Source organism: Sardina pilchardus, chromosome 5 (assembly GCF_963854185.1).
Source record: "Sardina pilchardus chromosome 5, fSarPil1.1, whole genome shotgun sequence".
Taxonomy (NCBI): domain Eukaryota; kingdom Metazoa; phylum Chordata; class Actinopteri; order Clupeiformes; family Clupeidae; genus Sardina; species Sardina pilchardus.
Window position 1 is genome coordinate 16,863,929 of NC_084998.1, and position 16,824 is coordinate 16,880,752.

Sequence of the window (16,824 nt, forward strand, 5' to 3'; positions counted from 1 at the left end):
CATCCTGCATCTTTCTTGTACACACACACACCGTTCCTGGTAATTCCACCCATTAGTTCAATCAATTTCATGTTTTAGAAGACTGCAGCTTTTTTTTGAACCAGTAAACATTGCGTCACTCATGTTGTTTCCTTCCACCTTGCCTCTCTTCTCATATCATCTTTGGTCTTTCAGTCTGAAATTGTATTGACAGAAAGGGATGTAAGGACCGCAGAAAACATCTTAAACAACAGAAGAGGGAAAATAGAGAACATACAACAAACACTCGGACCTTCAAATCTACAAGTAAGTGAAAGGGAATGAGTCAAGGGGGAAGATTCAGATATTTTACAGGAATGTTTGGAGGGTGTGCTTGACTCAAATACTGTAACCTAAGATGGATTTTTTCATTATTATTATTCAATTTGTGATATAAACTGAGCGATGAATACAGATTTGTAATTAAAGGAGTGAATCAAGCAGATATAATGACACTGCACTTAGATCAGCATTGATATACAGCTATAGATAGACTTAATCCATTACCTTTAGTCACCTCTTCTCCCCTTATTTTGGACAGAATTTCTTATTTTCCTTTTGGAATAAAGTGTCAAATAATTTTACACTTCATCGAATTGTGAAACTAACTGACGCAGTGCTCATACAAACTTGCTAAGGTACCAGCCAATACTGATATTACAGTGATTATTTAGTCTGATGATAAAGCAAACATGCGGGGACATCTTAATCTTGACATTTGTTTCTTTTCAAACTAGATACAAAAAAGAATCTAAATCATGCAAATAAATGTATGTCTTCCATAAATGTGTCTTCCTAGTAATCAGCATGTGGCTTTTGAGAAAGCAAAACACATGCATGGGTTATAATGCATTTTAACAGATTATACACAATGGTTAACAACAAGGCTGAATCCTTGTTTGGTTATGGAGAAACTGCAAATAACAAATGCATCCATTAATGGCTCCGATATTGGCTTGCCTTGCTGTTGCACTATCAATCTGCTTAGAATTATCAATTAATGTCACCCAGGAAAGAACGATCTGGTAAACAGAATTCACTCAGCTGATTTCTTCAGAGAAACTGCTCTGTCAAACATATGAAGGCCAAGTGTTGAATGGTCATAGCTGAAAATTATCCAAGGAGTTAAGAAGCTGAAAATCCATAACAGCCTGCTTTGGACTGTGACAGTTTAGTTGCTGTGTACAATCATCATGTGCCATTGATTGATATTCAGCTCATGACTGCAGACTTGTATCTGAAGAAATAACTTCTATCCTTTTCCTCCGTATTAACAGGATTATTTTTAACAAAAATTTAATGTATTGATTAAATTGATTTTTCTCTGTGTTGCTTTTCCTTTGTCCTCTTTATGGTTTGCTGAGACATTCATGGTTGTTTGTGTCCATTTCTTATTTTTTCTTTTTGAATAATCTCTTTTGCTTTTATGACCCTGAGAACCATGCTGTTGCATATCTCCAGTTTGCATCTGTCACTGTGCCCAGCCAGTGGCCTGGATTTACCGCGCTCTGTCTGAGTTCAGTTGTAAGACTCCTATTTCATAGCGCTTGGCCTCGACTCAGGATTTGGAAGGCAATGTGATCCGGAGGGAAGCTCTCACGAAATTGCATTGATGGCGCAGAGCGAGGGAATAAACGTACAACTGCAAAACAAATCATGCACTGCTGCTCCAGCCATGCCAGGTTGCCGGAGGAAGACAAAGGCGTAGCCAGCAACCAAACCCAGACACCAGCGGACTTTACAGTAGTTCAGACCAGAACCCACACCTCTTTGGCAGCTCTTTGGGAGAGAGGTGTTTGTTTGTCAAGAGTCGGTATCCCGCAGTAAGGCAAAGCTGTCAATATTCTGGCCCTTCATACAGTGCGATTGGCATTGCATCACGTCCCTGTTCTTCCTCAGTGACCACTGGCAAAATATAGAATAGCAGCGTCTGCTGTGATTAATTACCTGTCATTATACAGCCTGCACATAGTGCCCACTTTGCCCTCTGAACAATCTCACTTCAGTGTGGCATTGACACCATCAAATGGCAGAGGTGTTACAGAGGGAAAATGGCCCTTGTTGGCAAAGCCTGTCCGGGGGCAGTTCATTTGGGGACTGCTAAGATCGTTGGCAGACCAGCACTTGACCCTTTAAAGCCACACGTTCCCAGTGCAGTTGTTTTAGATAGCTTTGGAGCTTTGAACTGGCATCAAGAACGTTGTTACATTGTATCCCACAGATGATCTTGTTTTGTTGTTGAATGACTGGGCAGGGTTTGTTGTGAGGGACCACAGATCTATTTGCAGATAAGTGCATTCCATAAGCAGACCAGGGGATACTGTTGTACATTGATATCCAGTGGACCTCAAGCGATCCCATATGTTGAAAGAGACAATTAAACACCCCCAAAAAGCACACCCTGCCAGCTCACACGATCACATATGCCATGTAAACATGGCATGACAGTTTTGCATACGCGTCTGTCACGACCTCTGTTCCTCAGAGAGAGAGGACATACCCTACAGCATAAAACAATGCAGTGCAAATGTAAACACCCACAATACCATCTCTTTTGTGTTAGTCTCCAAATTCCCTTTACTAAAAAAGGTGAACCTCACATCATAGAGAAACTAATGGAAATAGAAGTTTAATCAATGATGATAAAAAATGGCAAGATAAAAATAATAACAAAAAAAACATCCAAAACATGTCCAACTGACTATGACTGACCCATTTGTCCTGTTTCATCTGATATATGTCATATTTTGAGAAATGAGAAAATTGAATTGAGAGCTGAGAGATTAAGCCAACTGGTCTCACCTAGTGGTCTGTGTGGTGATCTATCACGGCTGCCTGAACATGCGTGCCCTGTATCCTGTACATGTATTACACCCTTCTTTAACCTCATTAGCTCCATTTACCAGCCCACAGAAAATGCTGACTTTGACAAATGGAGAGCAGAAGGCTATAGCTTACCTGTCCAAGACTGGCAAGGCTTATCAAAATGAGTAGTGGCTTGAATCATTTCATTGCCGCCCCACATGGCAACAGACCAGCACAAAAAAAAGGGGAGAGATGCATCAGTAAATTAAACTGGGCACAGACAGTCAGGCAGGAAGAGCTCTTTCTGGATAATGCACCCGCCACTTCTTCACGTGCAGTGCCTTCATATTTCATCTCTATTTCACTTGGCTGCGTCACATTGGTTTCCTCTCTCCCATGAGTAAACAAGCAAACAATCTAATGAGAGTGACATGCGGGAGAAATCTGAAGGAGCGGCCAGATACGACAGCATCTGCACCTGTCTAATTTACAGCTACGGCAGGGCATGTTCCACTCACATGTCCTCTTCACAGCAGCAGGCAGCACAGTCCATTTATACTTAGCCACAGCTTCATCACGGGGGCACATTATTTACCCCCCTGAATTATCACCTCTTTAATGGGGTGGGGGTGGAGGGTTAGATCGTACAGGCTTACAACACAAAGCACAAGGCTCTCCCTTTGGCGTCTGCTCTCTCTACGTCTTTTGATATTAGACAGACTTCTGTTGATACTTTTCCAACAGTTCTCAGTGGAGTCTGAGTGTTTACATTCTCCATTTGTATATTCACGCATTAACAGTTTGCATATGAGCTTTTCCTATGGTAACCGGGAAACAATTCAGTGTGATTGTTGCTTGTCTTAGCAGAGTTGTTATGATGCATACATAGCTATTAAAGGGCAGCACGGCAGACTTGTATTTGGGACATGACCCAGCAGTGACATTATTTTCAATCTGCTGAGGTCACGCTCAAATGTTAACCAGTAAGTTGGGCCTCTGATTCTGGAGCAAGAAATGTAACAACTCAAAGCCTCAAAACAACTATAATTCTCCCCAAAAGAAGTTGACTTGCATAGTCTGAAGCATTTGTCATTTGTATAGCTGCAATATAGGACATTTTCTAGCATCACAAATACATCAGCTTTCTCTATTTTGTACAGCTTTGTTGTGCTCTATATTAAAAAACAGCATCTTTTCATTTGAACTATTAATATTCACTCTCGAAGAAATTGAAGCGCACTGTATATTAAAAAAAGTGGAATGCACACAGAGATATGCAGCTGCAGCAGTCGGGAGGATTTTTCATTTTCATTCAAGGCTCTGTTCTGCAGGCACAGCAGTGTACCAATATCGATGCATAAATAATGTAGCAGAGTTGATGCAGTCAGAGCCCAGACGTGTATTAACCATACAGCTGTTCAGTCCAGTGCATGGGATGTTAATGGTGTGTGTGTGATTTTAGCAGTTGCAGTTGCAGTTGCGTTGATTACTGGGATCATGGTCTGCAGCTGCATTGCATGTAGCACAAAAAGGGATTGGAGAGAGAGTGAGAGGAGGAGAGAAAGATCAAAAGAAAGAGAGATTAAGAGGCAGAGCGGGAGTGTGCATCATATGAGAGTGAGAGACCCAGAGCCTGACCGATAAATCTGTGTGATAATACCAGCTGATATTAGCAATTTGCTGATCTATTTATCTATTTCTATATGTTTATAACAGCCAATAATTATTTCAAAAGGAAGTAAAGGAAAGCCATATACATATATATCATTCATCTACAATTCCAGTATTGTCTCTCCAGCTTAACATTATGTTGAACAGCAAGATAATGTTAGCATTGATTGAGTGGTAGAGACTAACTTGATTGTTGGTGTATTTGTGAAACATAAATACGGTTATACAGGGTCATAGATATATACATTGACATATATCTATGATACAGGGTAACTTAACAACAGCACTATAATTCTCTCTTTTGACTGTCATTCCATACATTTTCTGACCATACTGACAGTAGTGAAGGTAGTTAGCCACAATGATAGCATTTCCTAATGCCATTTTTTTTGTGACTAGGGTGACCATTTGTACAAATGTCAAGCCCTGTCCAGACCTCGGTAGTGTCCTCCTTTGTGGGTATTGATACACCTTTTTGACAAGTGCTCCACACACAGCAACAATAATGTTGGACTAAACACATGCACTGCATTTGCACTTGCACTTGACTGTGCTGCTATTCTGCACAGGCTGATACTCTCCACTGCACTTTAATACTCCCAAGCTCCCCCTGTATGCCTAGCCTATACGCTGTGTTTTATGTGTTTTTACTCTATCTATTTCCCTGGTCTATACTGACACACGCCAGGGGCGGGGACAATATTTCATATTTTTTGTATGTATGAAAATAACGCAAATCTTGAATCTTATAGCGATACTAAAAGTGCTCCACAGCAAATGAAGCTTATGAGAAGTGATGATAAAAAAAATGATGCATTATTTGCGGTTGCACATAAAGGGCTTACAGATAGGAATAGGATAGGCATGCGCTACACTTGCTGCTAGGTTGAGCAAATGGCACAAAGTTGTGTGCTTGCTTGCTGGGCTTAACGCAAATAGCTCTGATTTACAGCGTGCTGTGGTCAAAGTTAGACACGGTTGAACTTTGACTGCAGAATGTGCAAGAGTGGCAGGGCGGCAAAATGAAAACACAAGTCATCAAGTACTTTTCAAAAGTATGTGAAAAGCTAATGTTGTTGATTTTACTATTTAGGGTTTATTGGTTTTTGAAATCAAATTGAAATTGGTATTGGTCTTTAAAATCCCATATCGGTTGAGCTCTAGAGAGAATCAATTAGAGAGAGAGAGGTGTAGATGGAAGTGAGCTGAAAGAGACAGAGACAGAGTGTGTGAGAGAGAAGAGGGAAAGAGAGAGGGAGGGCAGAGAAGAGCGAGAGGGAGAGAGAGCAAGAGCACATTAACCAGGTAACGATTTCATTTAAGAGGGTATGTCAGGATGATCAGTGCCTTACACCAGATTCCCCTGAGATCAGTGTAGCAGCATCTGTGTTTCAACCCCCCCCCCCCCCCCCCTGCCCACCACCACCTTTCCTCTCCCACTCCTCACTCACGCAACAGCAGTAGCAGTAGCAGTAGCAGTAGCAGCAGCAGCAGCAGCAGCAGCAGCAGTCTCAGCACAACCCTCCTGGCACTGATCTCTGAGCGCCACTGAGCTGAGCTGACCACTGCCTATACCCAGTGCAGCGTCGGCAGCGGTTCTCGTCAGCACCGCCCGCATAAACCTGTCAGAGGCAATGCACGCCACCAGCCACTGAGAGGCTTTTACGGGGCAGAACGCCGTTACAGAGGGAGCAAGATAGCTAAAGACACAGCAAGAGACAGAAGGGAGAGGGAGAGGGAGAGAGAGAGTGAGAGGGAGGGGAGGTTAAAAGAATGGGAGGCAGGGAGGGAGAGGGAGCGTGGTGAAACATGGCAAGGGGCTCAGGATAAATATTTATGCAGCGAGCCAGCTCTGAAAGGGTGTGGTAGAAGGTGTGAGTTGCAAGAATGCTCCACATGTCTTCATACAAGACCAGTGAAATATCATTTGGTCAGTGGTGAAAGCACACTCAATAAACAGCAGAAAAGCCATACATATTTCATCCAAATGCCTTAAACAGACGATATAGTAAAATGTTAAGCAAAGTTATGTTCTTGGAGGGCAGTTACTAGAAGAACACTTGCTCCCAGACAAGGATGTTCATTCAGACAAGACACAAGTTTAAGGGGCTCAGCTGAGACAGTTTAGTGCCCCTATTTTTAGTCTTTTGAATATTACATGTCTATACCCAAAACTGAGCCGCTGCAGAGAGAGAGAGAGGAGCGGAGCGGAGCTCGCCGAGGCAGGAGATGGAGGCGAGGGGAGGCTAGCGCTGAGGGAGAGCAACAAGCGGACTCCTGCCTGCTCCAAATATCTGCAACGGCCCCTCCCTCTTTCTCCAGCCTCCCCTTGTCTTTCGCTCTAACAGTCTCCCTCCCTCTTCATCCCATATGCTCTGTTCATACACACACACACACACACACACACACACACACACACACACACACACACACACACACACACATATACAAAGCCACATGCATACACACACAGACATGCAGGCACTGCCACTCATGTATGTACACACACTATCACAGGCACTCCCACTCACAGGTCTGGATACACATACACTTTCACAGACACACACACAGAATCCACACGGGGTCAGTTTGATTAAGTATCTTCCTATTCCCGACACTCAGCAATAGCGACGCTCTCCTCTGACACACTCACACACCCATCGTCTGTGGCATGCACACACACACACACACACGCACGCACGCACACTCACACAAACACTCTCTTGCTCACTCATCCATACTCCCCGACTGTTAGTGGTGGCGGTCTGTGAGGATCTCTGCAGTTGCCAACTGGATTTGCTGGACCATTTACTCCACTGACTCTGAGGTAGGGAGACGCCACCGGACTACTACATTCTTTGTGAAATTAGTCGTAGAGCTTCAGGGAGTATTTCCAGACAATACTGGAGGCTTACTATGTTTCTTTGAATGCAGTCAGCGCATTCTGATATCAAGTAGAAATGTTTAGGTATATACAGAATGACTACACTGTGTCTTGATAGATTAGCTCTCTTGTTGGCCGTCAGAAGGTTTATGTAACTTTTTCCCGTTATGTTTTTAAATCTCAATTTCAACTGTGCTTAAAGTAACACCTTTTTTTTATTATTTAAAACTGTGGTTGACAGTTGTCTATGCGGGAACCTGGACGTGCAGTTAATACAGTTTGTACGTTTTTCATCTGAAAACTCATCAGTAGATAGAGACGATTTGAAACAATTCACTTTAAATAGCCATTACAGAAATGCTATGGGCATACATGTTAAAATACACAACTCCCATATACACAACACGCCGGCATGCTTTAAAACATGTGCCCACAAACAACTTAATAGTAACCAACAGTAACCAAATAGACACACACAGAGACACGCTTGTTTTAAATCAAATGCGGAGCACTCTGATGGGGCTTATATTGACATCTAAGATGAGTTCCAACTCAGGGATGGCATGCACCCTCTAGAGTTACATTGGCAGAGCCACATGCCATAGCCTCATAACCAAGGCACGTTATTGCAGTGGCCCTGGGAAAGGCACTGGTATCGGTAGATATAGAACTGTCACACTTGACTGAGGCCAGCATATTGAGGAATTACTTTAGATTACTTCAAACAACTGTCAACGCACCTAATATTCGTTTTTGTGTCTCGCTGTCGACTCCCCTAAGGAAATCACTAAAGAACATGGTGTAGATTTTTCTCAATATTGTCAATATTGAAAATGACTCCAAAACAATACTTTTCTATATTCATTTGCTATATTACCACCCTCTCGTCTTCCCCTCTTTTATGATCCCTCTGTATGCACCATATGGAGACCATGACAGGTGTATTCCCTTTCTGCTATGGTTACATGAACGTATAAAGGAGTGTCTCCCTGCAGAGATGACAAACTGCTGAGCGTTCATTCGTTACCTGTACACATGGATCATTACAGTGTGCAAGCCTCTAAAACAATACTAGTGTCATAGCTACTAAGGCGTCATCATGGGAGGTTCTGGTTGTGAGAACATTTGACAAATTGAAATTCACCCTGGGGTTAGAGATGAAAGCCCTTTATTGTTTTTTTTTAGGCCCTGTGGCTTATTTGTGTTTGCAAGGTATCACTACATCAAATGGTGATGATACACAATTTCTTTACTTATTTATGTCATCCCTCAATTGAAATATTTATGTAAGTATAAAATCACAAGTCACTGTGTATGCAGTTTTAAGACAAGAAAGACAAAAAGTGTGTCTGTATCCTCAGTGACACAACTCTCAGACTGTGAGGACGGAGAACTCCCGCGTAGTTACGGATCGCGAGACTCCATTCTTAGTCATCGCAACAAGAAAAACTGGAAGAGAAGGAAGGAGGAGGAAGAGAGAGACCAGGAGAGGTATGGAACTTTCACTGGAATGGAATGACTTATTAGACACTGTGTAATACCAAGCAAGGGAGGAATCTTTGGATAGCAAAGTGTAATTTCAAGCCCGGAAACGAGATCCCTGAGGAACAAACAGGAACCAAAACAAACATTTGATTCTGACTGTGATTAAAAACCCTTTTTGCTTAATTCTACTGTGCTGTTGTGTGGTTGTAGTGGGGGTACACATTGTTAAGGCTACAAGGGTTGGTAGGGGCGCCCCCTAAAGGCTGACTTTGGTCCTGCAGCTGGGGTGCCGAACGGAGCAGCACCGGCAGTGGGGGAGGCAGGAAACAGGGGGGCCTTGGGCTGAGTGGAGGCAAAAGCATGCGCTGCTCAACCCTCCTGACCATCTTCACTGGGGTGCTGCTCTACCTGGTGCTGGGGGCCCTGGTGTTCCGCGCTCTTGAAATGCCATACGAGGAGGACCTCTACGTCAAGCTCCAACACACGCGGGATGTATACCTTAACAACTACTCATGCATCTCCCCGGAGGTTCTGCAAACCCTCATTGAGGTAAGAAGACAGAGACATCCTCCAGCCACGTCGCAGTGATTAGGGGCTGTCATCGCTCAGTCCACTGTGGCTTTGTTGAGCTAACAATGACTTAATAATAGATGTGTCTTGATTATTATATGTTACACTCTTCTTAGAGTTTAGTGAAAATCTTCTTGTGTTCTGCTAGCTACCCATCCAGTGTGTGCACAAAAAAGAAAAAAAGTCTCCACAGTCAAAACTTAAAAGCAATGGTTCAGATTGAGCCATGCATATCCGAGCAAAAGCCAAAACTTTTTGAGTCTGAATCTCAGCTGTCACTGTTGTGTCCCCGCAAGGGATTTAACTCTGAGTTGCTCCAGTGAGATTGTCCCTGCAGGTGGTCTTGATATAAGTGTCAGAAAAATACATTGATAAACCAATATGAACTACATCTCACCAGTATAGAGGACTGCACCTTAATTAATGAATATATGTTTCTTACGCAAACTGATTGATGTACTAACCCCCTCTTCTTGTGGGAGCTCTAGGGAGCATGTGGTGGCAGCAGATTACACTGTCCCTGCAGACTGGCTTCTCTTTCCTTGAGTATAAGAAACAAAAGCATGTTCATGATTTTACCTATCATGGAGCACTCCCAAGAAAGGTCCTCTGAAAGATTCTACCAAACCATTCTCTTCCTTTCTGGTCTTTGAACAAACCCTGCGATAACAAAATATTCCCAAAAATAATGACTAGTTGCAGTAGGTGCATCAAGTCATTGTTGACAAAAAATTCAAATGCTTCTGGACTTAATTATGATTGTGTAAATGACAGCAAGACAAATCAGCAGTCTCCCCACAGTTTACTGTGCGTATACAGGCTTGATTCTTCAACCTTTTCTTACAGATATACATTTCTCTAAATGGTTAACAAATACATAAAAGCACTTCAGACAGAAGTACAAAAGGAATCTGATCCAGTCTCAACTATTAACTGTCAAATATACCTATATCATTATTGTATTATGTCTAAAAGCATTAAATTTTTTGCATAAAACCCCATTCACTTCAACTTCGAAGTATGATTTTTCTATATAACGTTTATGCTTTTCACACTTTTAATCAATTCTTTGTTTCAGTAATTTTCTAAAATTGTTTTATAGTTGACTTCTTATCCTCCCACTCTTTTGTTTTCAGGAGGTGGCAGATGCCCTTGGGGGTGGCGCAGATCCGACTGTCAATGGCACCTTTACCAGCAGCTGGGATATATCCAGCGCCCTCTTCTTCTGTGGCACCATCGTCACTACCATCGGTATGTGTGTCCCTCACTGGTTACCATACCTCTGCACCTGTTCATTTTTTTTGTCTGTAGTTATGTTAACAACAGTTTGTGTTATCCGTCTTTAGGGTACGGGAACATCTCCCCAAAAACAGATGGAGGAAAACTCTTCTGTATTTTCTATGCTCTGGTGGGGATTCCCATGTTTGGTATTCTCCTGGCTGGAGTTGGTGATCACCTTGGGACTGCACTGAGAAATGCTGTTGCCAAAGTAGAGATGCTTTTTTTGGTAATATATGGGCACATTCTCTCATTATGTCTTCGCATCAGTAAAGATTTTAAATAATTTATTTTGGTATTCATGTTATTTTTCAAGAACAAAACCAACAAAATGATATTACCAGCCATCTTAACATTTAGAACTATTAATACAAATAATTAATATGGATCCATTTTTGTTTCCAATTTATGCCACTTGAAGAAATGGAAGGTGAGCCCAACTATAATCCGCGTCATCACAGCAGTGCTGTCTATCCTGCTTGGAGTGGCCCTCTTCGTTGCTTTACCCATCATAGTGTTTCAGGAGGTGGAACAGTGGACGTTACTTGATTCAGCTTATTTTGTGGTCATCACACTCACAACTGTGGGCTTTGGAGACTATGTTGCAGGTAAAATGTTTAAATGATTTCATTACAAATGACAAACACCAATGACTAAAGGTTAACGATCAATGGCAAAGTGTTACATAATATATTAATTGTCAGTGGCGATTCTAGAGATTTGTAACAAGGGTGGCCCTAGTGGGGCACTGGTTAATTCAAGGGTGGCATCTAGATAAACAGAAACAGGCTCAAGTTGTTAAGTTAGCACACAGGCATGAGTAAAACCATGCACCAAGCACCATACTCATAAATTGAAGGATAAAGAAGGACAAAGACCATACTCTCACATCAAATGTCTTTGTAATTGGATAAAATGTCAAATACAGTTTTCAGCTAATTTTCAGAAATTAGGCCATTTGAGCAAAAGTGGAAGTGTGAAATGCTTTTTTGCCAGTGGTTCTTAACTGGTCTGGTTTTGGAACCCATAATTTCACATGTTCATAAAGTTGTGACCAAATATGTAAGGGATAATCAACGACGTGCCGTGCGTTTCTAGGAAAATAACGCACGTTCGAAGTGGTAATAAGGACCCGACGCCGCAGGCTATCACTGCTACTAGTCATTACATTCACATTTAGTGTTCTTGAATGTTTATTGTAACAAACAGCACAGTTCATACTCATACAATTGACATGATCAACACAGCCTGAAAAACCGTGAAACTCCAAACATCTCATGCCGTGCATCATTCAATCATTATACAGTAGTGATGCTGTGAAAACTACAGAATCTTGTTACAGTGTAATTACTTATGTTGTATCTTTTAAATGTCTCTCCTGACTATTTAACAGAGCACTGAACACTACAGTATTTATTTCAATTTATCAGTACAGATCAAATGTATTTTAAAGGCCCCTGCGACGAGCTAAATAATGTTAATGTTACATAAGACACGCAAAGTGCCTGGCCTACTTGTTTGGAAAATGCAGATGTTTGGCATTACATTTGTGAAGTCTTTAACTGCTGATACCTTTCAAAGTACTACTCGACAGGTTTGTCTTTGACAGGGTCTGTTTCCATGTGGCATTTTAGTTTGGATGGCTTTATGCGCTCTCATGTGCACCCCACACTGTCTTATTTTGTCCTCAATTTAAGTGAATCATATTCTATCTTACTTGAAGTATTAAGGGTTGCAGCCAACTTGCGTTTCACATGATATCTTAAAATAATGCATACTTTTATAAAATTAGCTCCCTAACATTATATCTAACATGACCTGTCACATGACCTTGTCTATGTCCTTGCCATGGCAATGACTGATATAGGCTATGAATAAAGTTGATCAAAAATAACGAGCCAATGATAGATCTGATCAGGTAGCATTTTAAATTGGCGATTTTTTTAGCCACAAGCTCTGCGAACGATCACTCAGATCATACCACAACCCACTTTTGGGTTCCGACCCACCAGTTAAGAAACACTGGCCTAATATGTAAACTTTCCACAATGTCAATATTACATTAGGGCCGTAGACTATTTACAATACAACATAACAATACAACAGTGTTGGCTGAGTAGGTAGAATAGGCAGATGATTCCACAATTGTAATACTGGGTTTTGTGTGTGTGTGTGTAATAAGATAAATGGGTACTGGCAGATGCGATAGGTAAATATATGTTTTCCTGTTAGCACAAGCAGTAGCCTGTAGGCCAATTGTAAATTCGCATGCTAAAAACAATAAGCCATGTGGCCTATAACTGCAAGCATGTTTGCTAGGTTGCTTATATTTCTGAACCCTGATATTTCAAACTAGTGCGCTGCAAGTGCATCAAGAAAGGTCTCGCCTTTGACTGTTAATGGCGAATCGTAGACTAGGATTTTGGGGTGGCACCTGGGGTGGCCAATTGAATCTCAAGGGTGGCCTGTGCCACCCGGAGCCACTCCTCTGGCTATGCCCCCTGTTAATCGTACAGCCACAGTATTCTCTGACCTCCAAGCAAAACAAACAAATCTATTAACACCAAGCCAATCTTTTCTTACTTTACAATAATCAAGTTGTATGCACTACAGTTAGACTGTGCCAATCATCAGTGGTCATTTAATTTGCTGTCTGAATTATTTACCCTGGGATTGTTATGCTTTCTGAATTATTGATAAGTACATCTGTGCAGATCTATCTCCCCCTAGAGGCCGACTCACAACTGGTCTAGAATAACCTCCTCTACTATAGCAGTTTGGCAAGTTCCTTTCTTACACTTCTATGCATTTTTTTTTCCAGGTGATTCAGGGATTGAGGGGAGTGACCATTGGTACAAGCCTCTAGTGTGGTTCTGGATTCTCCTTGGCTTGGCCTACTTTGCCTCCATCCTTGCCATGATTGCGAATTGGTTACGGGTGTTTTTCAAGAAGACTAGAGCTGAGGTGAGCATTCTTCTCTTTTCTTCTCTTCTGATCTTTTTACTATTCTTCTCTCTATCGTTTATCCTGTCTTGCACTCTTGGTCTCTTTCTAGATGGAGGAACTCAGAGCTAGAGCTGCAGCCTTGGATATGCCGAACATGCCGAACATGCCAAACATGAATATGCCGAACATGTCCATGGACTTCCGCATGCCGAACATGGATGACCCATTCAGGCGTTCCAGGCGCAAGCGACGGCGCGGCCATCGCAGCCACGGCCACAGCGGATCTGGCACTGCCGGAACAGGGGAGGATAGGAAACCCCGAGAGAATGGGCAGCCTCACAGCGAGTCCGGCTCCTCCTTTTCCTCCTACTCCTCCGACGAGTCTGAGTCTGGGACGGAGAGTGGCTCGGAAGCAACGGAGACAGATCGCGTGCCCAGCGGCGATGTAGAGAAGGGGAACCAACAACCACTGCCACCGGATCCAGTCATCTGCCCCCCAAGTCTGGACTGGGAAAATCTGGCGTTCATCGATGAGTCCTCTGACGCAGTGAGCGGGAAGGTTCATTTGGACTCTCTGGCTGACGCCACCCAGCCCAATGCCATCCCCGCACCACGGAAGCCAAAGAAGAGGCGAGCCAGGCGGCATGCACCTAAGAGCCCAAAGACAAGTCCTACCAAGCCAGACAAGAAAGAGCCTAATGGGGATGTAGGCCCCCCAAATCACCCCCCTCCTGCTCCTCCAAAGCCTTAACCAAACTTGCTGTTCTCTAAGACTCTGTCTCTTTACTGATGTTTGCCGTAAGAATCGAGTGCCTCTTTTCCACTGCCCGTAAGGAAAATATCAATGAGGAAATCATCAATTCACTTTTGAGTAAAGTTGGTTACATGATGCCAGAGGATATGATACTCAAAATCAGTATGTTTCTTTAATCTAAAAGAACATCCTTGACTGACAGCAGATACCTTGTTTTGCTTCCTACGGTCCATTATTCAACTCCTGAAAGTGTGCTTGGTTATGCATGAGCTCATAATAGAAATTAGAGCTGTGAGAGTGTGACATAGGATAGCGAATGGGATGAAAGGAACAGTCTAATGGGAACTTCCCCTCAGAATAAAATCACGCCCCTGATTCTCCTTGCCCCACACAATGCTGTCAATCTCTGACTGGACTGAAGGGCAGGATTTCATGAACATTTTTTTCTGTATGTGCACATAAAATGGGAAATTGTTGTGGATTTTATGCCTGAAATCCTGTCCCTCCGGCCCAGTTAGGAATAGTGCCTCGACAACTCAGGTTGCAGTGCTGCAGAGCCAAGATGGCTGCTGCAAGCTTACCCAACTCCTCACTGACATTTTTGGTTTGAGGCCATTGAAAAATAGAGCAACACTATGCAGAATATATATTGTGTTCAGCATCTGCTCTTACAGAGTAAAAAGAAAATGTTATAAAAAAAGATATGAGCAAAGTTGACTTTTTTCATCTGATTTCACTGTATGACTGCACTGAGCTGCATGTTCAGCACAATTTAAGAGTTAGCTAGCTAGCATGGTTTCATTACCTGTGCTGTGCTGTTTGCAATGCATCCATCCCATGCTGAAAGCTTATTCTATATGAGAAGTTGGTTTCTTCATACTGGTATTACTGATTAAATTGCCAAAGCACATTTTTTGAGCTGAAATGTCCAGTGCCTCTTCAATGCAAATGCTCATTTTTTTGTACGGGTGACAGTTATTATAGATGCTGAAAATGGTTATCCACATGACTAACAACTGTTCCTAATATGCCATGATCATTTGAAGGTACAGGATGTTTTTTAAAGCCAAGATTAACAAATTGTGTGACATTGCACCTCAAACAATCATGGTTCCAGTTTTTGAAATAATATATAATGTTCATAGCATTTCGAAAAAACCTTAGTCACATATCGCATGTATTTTCAATTATAGAGATGAGATAGAGACTAATAGAGATGGAAACTCCTCTCTAAAGCACCTTATCTGACCTGTTTCCCCGGGACCCTCTAGGAGAAGTGCATTGCCCAGAGCTCACACGAGACATGTAGCATTAACAAGGGGGATTTATATATTATCTGAAATAGAAGACATTTGGATGTTAACAGTTTAAGTGCAATGTTTTTTTTATAATTCATACTTCCTATGAGTTTATTTTTGTCGTTGTTAAGATATTACATTTACAATACATTTTGTAAGTTGCTGTGGATAAACGCCTGCCCAATGCCTGAATATAAATGTAAACATGAACACAGAAACACCATTGTTGCTGGGTATTCACTTTTCTATTTGGCACAACTACTGTAGATAGCCACTTGATGTTATGTTTTAAAATGATGTGAGAGAAACATAAGGATTACAATTAATATGTATTTAGAAATTAACTTAAATTAACCTTTTTAAAAGAATGCCATTACAAACTGATTTTTTTTTTGCACTAAAGCCAAATTATGTGTGTCTGTATATGAATTTTGTTTGCATCATGCATGTTAATAGTTTGGTTGGGGTATTTTTCTTTGTGTAACTATCTGCATTTCAGGGTCAGCAAATGTAAATGATTTAAATAAAAGAACCTAGAACCAAATACATCATAACTGTTCTAAACACTGTTTTTATGATTCCTTTGAGAAGCAACTGTTTATTCACAGCACACAAAGCAATGAGCTGCTGTTGCTATTTTTTTTATATATATAATCTTGAAGGGTACATGTGTGAAGACACATTCCTTTGAGACTCCACTTAGAATGCACCAAAAAGATGTATTGATGAACACCTCATGTATAGCATATATTGTAAAATATCATGTATGACCATATATCTCAAATGATGAGTGATCTCTGTCTGTCAGTGAACCATTAACTTGTAACCTGACTCGATATACTATGAAAAGACATTGAATTGCACAGATAACTCATTTGGAGCAATGAGCTGTATGGCATACTCAGTATAATTAGCTTATACGTGCCTTCAGGGAGCAATCCCTCATCTTTGCCTAAATGTATGCCAGAGACAATAAAATGGATTTAATAGCACTGAGTGAATTGGTATGTTGATATCAATTTAGGACAATTGTAAACTTATGACCATTATGTCTTTATTGTTGCATATATTATTTAAGTTAATAGTAACATTAAGAGCCAGTGCCAATGCAGTGA

General features: G+C 41.6%; 2 protein-coding genes across 6 annotated transcripts in view; one reads left to right on the top strand and one right to left on the bottom strand.

Annotated features, from left to right (window-relative positions):
- LOC134080324 (protein RD3) overlaps nt 1–16,824 on the bottom strand; it is a 28,774-nt gene that overhangs the window by 4,254 nt on the left and 7,696 nt on the right. The window contains exon 4 of one of the 5 annotated variants that reach the window (XM_062536707.1): nt 9,876–9,974. The exons of the other annotated variants lie outside the window; for them this stretch is intronic. The gene's annotated coding sequence lies outside the window, so the exon portion shown is untranslated. The remainder of the gene's footprint in view (nt 1–9,875; nt 9,975–16,824) is intronic. 5 annotated transcript variants of the gene reach the window in all.
- LOC134080320 (potassium channel subfamily K member 4) lies at nt 6,952–16,701 on the top strand. Its single transcript, XM_062536695.1, has 8 exons — nt 6,952–7,321; nt 8,740–8,869; nt 9,145–9,412; nt 10,570–10,684; nt 10,780–10,940; nt 11,133–11,319; nt 13,533–13,675; nt 13,767–16,701. The coding sequence occupies exons 3-8, from the start codon at nt 9,224–9,226 to the stop codon at nt 14,406–14,408; spliced, it is 1,437 nt and encodes a 478-aa protein (XP_062392679.1). The 5' UTR covers nt 6,952–7,321; nt 8,740–8,869; nt 9,145–9,223; the 3' UTR covers nt 14,409–16,701.